General features: G+C 60.1%; 1 protein-coding gene across 1 annotated transcript in view; it reads left to right on the top strand.

The window, feature by feature from the left end:
• The window catches only part of DNAI2 (dynein axonemal intermediate chain 2), an 11,415-nt gene that overhangs the window by 2,077 nt on the left and 3,834 nt on the right, over positions 1 to 5,504 (top strand). The window contains exons 3-8 of the mRNA XM_006034807.2: positions 3 to 152; positions 247 to 368; positions 983 to 1,125; positions 2,282 to 2,395; positions 3,517 to 3,656; positions 3,964 to 4,086. Coding sequence (XP_006034869.1) covers positions 3 to 152; positions 247 to 368; positions 983 to 1,125; positions 2,282 to 2,395; positions 3,517 to 3,656; positions 3,964 to 4,086 — 792 coding nt within the window. The remainder of the gene's footprint in view (positions 1 to 2; positions 153 to 246; positions 369 to 982; positions 1,126 to 2,281; positions 2,396 to 3,516; positions 3,657 to 3,963; positions 4,087 to 5,504) is intronic.

The raw sequence follows: 5,504 nt of genomic DNA, 5'->3' as shown, positions 1-5,504 counted from the left end.
AGCGGTTCGAGATGGAAGCGCGGGGCGTGAACCACGTGGAGGGCGGCTGGCCCAAGGACGTGAACGCACTGGAGATGGAGCAGACCATTCGCTTCCGCAAGAAGGTGGAGAAGGACGAGAACTACATCAACACCATCATCCACCTGGGCAGCGTAAGGCCCCGGCCCCCTCTCCCCAGTCCCGTCCGGCTCTCTGGAGCCTTCCCGGGCACCGCCTCGCAGCCGCTTTCCATCGCTTCCCTCGCAGCTGATGGAGCACTGCATCAAGCAGAACAACGCCATCAACATCTACGAGGAGTACTTCGAGGAGGAGCAGCTTTCAGAGGTGGAGGACGAGCCGCCCTCAGCCAAAACCATCAACGTCTTCAGGTAACAGTGGCTGGGGGGCTTCTCACAGTGCTCCCACACACTGGGGCTCAGTGCATTGTGAGACCGTCACTTTTTGCATACAACACACCCCAGAATACACCCTGCACCTTGCTTTTGAAAGCAGCGTGAAGTGGGGAACAAGATCATTCCTTGCTGTAAGGGAGTATCGGCAGCTAGGGAGCGGAGCTCATTGCTTTTCTCCCTCTGGGTGGTGGCAGAAACAGCTCTTGCCGTATCTCTGGCATATATTCACCCTCCAGTTTCCCTCAACTGGTGTTTGGAGGTGCATTGTATGTGAGAAAATAAGGTACCGTTCATCCCTCACAGCTCCGAGGGCTCCTTTTCCATTAGTGGGGCAGGAGGATGGGAAATGTCAGGGCTGCTCAGTAACATAATTGGATTCTTTGAAATGTGTAACTGGAAGGACTGATTAGCTCATCGGCCCTTCCCCCATTCAGCCCAGCCCAGAGGGGGTTTCTTTCCTGCAATCGGTCCTCCTGGGGCTCCAGTCTGATGTATTTTGGGCTCCTGGTGCTTCCTGTGGGAGAGCCGCTGCAGCCCCAGGCATGGCAGAGCTGTTAACGAGTCGCCGTCTTTGTGTCCCTCCCACAAAGGGACCCCAATGCCATCAAGAGGACAGCCACCCACCTCTCGTGGCACCCTGACGCCGGCAAGAAGCTGGCCGTGGCTTACTCCTGCCTGGAGTTCCAGCGGAGCGCCACAGACATGAGCCCCGACTCCTACATCTGGGACCTGGGTAAGGAGGGCACAGCTGGCAGCACTCGCCCCTGGCATCCTCCAGCAGCTGACAGTTCACCCTCCCCACGCTCCTGAAGAGCAGCACATGTTCTGCTCGAGTCAGAGAGCATGAGACAAAGGGGGAAATAGAGCCGAAAGCAGAGAAGTTGCAGTGAAATCCCAGCCTGGGAATCCCCAGACATAGCTCCTGCCAGCGGCACATGGAGCTTTCCCACTGAGCCCGGCTGCGCCTTTCCAACGCGTTGGGCTGTCCAAGGGGCTTATCTGCTGGGTGTTTGGAAGCACTGCAGTGCCTCGGTTGGGAGCACTGGGCTGCTCCTGCGCCTGCTCGAGGCAGTTACAGGCCTGTCTAACAAGCCCAGACACAAACCCACCTTTCAATCCTCCAGCAATGGAGGTGCTGGTTGCTCACGGCCCCCTGCTCAAGCACCAAATCCCCTGTCATTGCAAGGTCCTTCCTCATTCCCAGCCTGACTCCCCTTCATTACAGCTTGAGCCCGTGGCGTGCGTGGGCTCACAGCAGGTCTGCTTAGGCTGCAGCCTGTTCTCCAGCCCCCTCTTCTCCACTTCTCCCAGCCTTTCTGTGGGCTTTGGAGAGCTCTGACTGTTTCTGTTGCCCTCCTCTGGCTGCTCTTGCAGGTGAGGACTCTCCCAGGTGTGTTGCATTTAGGACTGAAAAACAGGAGAGTGCAGGAGACCCGGGGACAGCAGGAACTTCCACCTGAAGCACCACCCTTGCTGCCATCCCATGCTCTCCTCCGGCAGCATGGCACAGCCTTTGCCCTGCAGAAGTGAGCTGCCTCTTTCCATGCCCACTCACCTCTGCAGCCCCGAGTCCCCGGCACAGAGAAGCTCTGTCAGGGCAGAGGCAGAAAGCAACCATTCAGCGCAGCAGAGCTGTGCCGACACGTGTCCTGTCAAGCACATCTCTGAGGCTGAGGCACTTCAGCTTGGTCTGTCAAGTGGTTTGAGCTGGATGTAACATAGCATGACGCTGGGGCAGGTGGAGTGTGCAGGCCCCTGGCCTGTTGTAGCATAGGCTCTGGGGCTGGGCACTGGGCAGATGTCGCCCCTGATCATCGCTGGCTGCTGCCTTCGCTTCCCTCCCGGGCCTCATTCAGACGTCGCCTTTTCTTTCTCTTTCTTCCCCATAGAAAGCCCCAATAAACCGGACCTGGTTCTCAAGCCCTCGTCCCCACTCGTGTGCCTGGAGTACAACCCCAAGGACTCGCACGTCCTGGTCGGAGGCTGCTACAACGGGCAGATCGGTAAGAAGGTGGGCGAGATGCACAGCCGGGCCCTCATTGTAACAGTGCCACCCCAGCATGTACCCTTTGATGTTTCCCATGCGTGAGCAAAGCAGGGCTCAGCACGGTGGAGCGTGCGTGTGACATGGACAGGACAAACGGGACTGCCCCCACCTCGTCACCGTCGCTTGTGTCAGCCAGCGTCTTCCCTTGCCTTCGGGAGATGCTGCCTGGGCTGAATCTGTCCCCGTGTTTTCCATCGCCCCCAGAAACCGTTCCCCCCTCAGGGCGTATCCAGAGCTGCCCCCGGGTTTGCAAACAGACCCAGTGCTTGGCCGCAGCCCTGTGCACACCCGGGTGTATCAGATGGCAGCCGGCGTGTCGTGTTCCCTTTGTTACTCACTGTAGAAAGTGTGGCAGTGTCTAGAGAGCAGGGATAATTGCCTCCATTTCATTTGCCAGGTGGTTTCGGCTCTGTGGGGCTGAGCATTTTGCAGACCCTGGTCTGCCAGCTCCTGTTCAGGTTCCCTGACTCACTGGGCCACACGAGCCTCTGGCTGTAATGAAGTGGGGTCTACGTTTCGTTGCCCAGCTCTGCCGGGACATGCACTGCAGGGATGTAGGCCAGTGCTCCACAGTGGAGGGAAGAGGTGATTTCAGCTTGTCCTTCCCTGTGCTCTGGCAGGCGCCCAGAGCCATCACAGCCAATTGCCTAATTAGAGATGAGCAAGGGAGGGCTCGCACTCGCTGCTGCATCCAGGGAGAATCAGCCTGGCTTCCTTGTCTTTGCTGGAACAAAGACGGCCCCAAACGTGTCCTGCCATGATGCTGCAGGCTCTGGTTGAGCTCTGCAGCCTCTGGTGGTCTGGGATACAAAGGGGTGACAGCTTTCCCATCCCTGTTGGTGCAGGACCCATGTTGCTTGGTCTCAGTTGTGAAGGGCGCTGAACAAGTAGCAGCCAGGAGAAGGACAGGCCACCAGGGTGAAATGCGGCAGTGGGTCACGACTCTCGGGAGCTCAGAGGTGCCAAAACAAGAGGGGGGCATTCGCTCGCTTCTTCCAGGGAGCTGCAAGCCATGGAGCAGGGCAGGGAGGCAGTAGCCCTCCAGAGCCTGCCCCAAGAGTCCCCGTCCCTTTGCAGCCTACTGGGACACGCGGAAAGGCGGGCAGCCCGTGGAGCTGTCCACGGTGGAGTTGAGCCACCGGGACCCCGTGTACAGCGCAATCTGGCTGCAGTCCAAGACGGGCACCGACTGCTTCTCTGCCTCCACCGATGGGCAGGTAAAAGGCCGGCTGGGGGCATCCACCTGTTGCCAGCACCGTGACACCACCACGCCTGACGTGACCTCGCTGCCAGTCTTGGGCTAGGGGAGCTGGGGTGGGACAGGCCGGTGCGAGCCTGGCTGCACTCGGCTCTCAGAGCCAGACACTTGGCATACCCTGCCAGACCCCCCAGCTGGGCAGGGGTCTGCCCGTGTCCCAGCTGATCCCCTGGTGATGGGTCTAGTCCAGCCACACCCTGCACAGCGAGTGCACCCACGTCCCAGGTAAGAAGTGTGCCCGCTCCAGTGTCTCCCACCCCTGCCAGGTCCTGTGGTGGGACATCCGGAAGCTCACCGAGCCCACTGAGACGCTGGTGATGGATATCAGCCGGAAGGGCCAGCTGGAGAACGCCCTGGGCGCCGTCTCGCTGGAGTTCGAGCCCACCATGGTGAGTGCCTCTCCCCGCATGCCAGCTGCACTGCAGCTGCTGCCCTCGGGTGAACCCAAGCATCCGGGGCAGACAGGGCCTGGAGCACTTGTACGAGACCAGGGGGAAGAGTTACCATGTGGAGGGATCCTTTGGGGCCTGGCATGGATGGTAGCCAGGCCGATACAGGGGAAGGACACCAGGCAGGTCCAGCGAAGTGTTTCCTGTGTGCGTCCGTAGCCCTCAAACTGCTGCCTGAGCTCAGACTCAGGGGCTTCCTGGATTGAGCAAGGGTGCCAGGAGGGGAGGCTGCACCATGAGTGCATGCCCAGACCCTCCCACAGGGCATCTCAAAGGAAGTGGGCCACAATCTACACACGCATATACACAGAGGCAATTTCCTGCTAGGATTTGGCACTTAAGACCCAACGCTAACGAGCTGGGGATGTATTTATTTCCATGCACGCTGGCAGAGGGTCTCTGTGAGCCACCTGCAATGATAACAATGTGTGATTCTTGTTTCCCAGCTGAGCAAGGCTGGGAGGACTCTGTTGAGGGCTCCCAGGAGGTCTGTGATGTGCAGAGCTTGCAAAGGGGGATCACGGACCCCTCCCACAGCAAAACCAAGCAGGGCTGGGAGCACAGGCTCATGTGGCACCGGCCAGTGGCTGCAGCAGTGGCCCTGGCAGGGTGCAATGCTGCTCCTGGGCACAGCTCTGCAGGGCAAAGCTGATGTACCCTTGCTGTCAGGCCCTGGGAGCATGGCAGGGAGGTGCTGGTCTGAGGCAGCCCAGCCGATCCCCAGCCCCCAGGAAGCAGAGGTTGGTTTGGTTCCTAGACACCACCTCTTGCCAGCCGCAAGAGGTTATCCCGTCTAGCTCCTGTGTTATGCAATCAATCAAGATTCATTCAGGGACCAGCTTCCTACAGAGAAGCTGTGGTTTGATTCCTACCCTTGCTAACATTGTTACATAGTACAATTTACTTTGCCCCCCGGAGGATGGCCCGGGTGGGCGTCACCCGGATCGGAGACCTCCTGGACTACGACGGGCAAGGATGGTTGAGCCCTGCGGCGCTGGCCCGGCGCACGGGCCTGACCATAGGGCGTGCAACTTGCTCGCGCCTAGTCCGGGAGGTGAAAGCTGTGCTGCCCGCAGACGCCCTGGCCTACATCGAGCGAGTCCTGCGAGAGGGTGGTCCCCGCCCTCCCGAGTCCCCCAGCCCGGTGGAGCTTGTGGTGGGGCCCGCGCCGCGGCGGGCCCCGATGCACTCCGCCCCTCACCACTGCTGCAGGCTGGGGGACACCACACCGGTCCGCTTTTCGTCGGCCCATCGGCGCCAGCTCTACACGCTCGTCCGCAGGACCCTCCACCATACCGCCCTCGCGTCCCGCCAGGACACCAAATGGCGGGACTATTTTGGCGAGGGCGTAGCCGCCA

The sequence above is a fragment of the Alligator sinensis genome, unplaced genomic scaffold (assembly GCF_000455745.1).
Source record: "Alligator sinensis unplaced genomic scaffold, ASM45574v1 scaffold1200_1, whole genome shotgun sequence".
Classification (NCBI taxonomy): domain Eukaryota; kingdom Metazoa; phylum Chordata; order Crocodylia; family Alligatoridae; genus Alligator; species Alligator sinensis.
The sequence above is the reverse complement of the archived record's forward strand: the minus strand, read 5'-3'. Positions and strand labels throughout refer to the sequence as shown.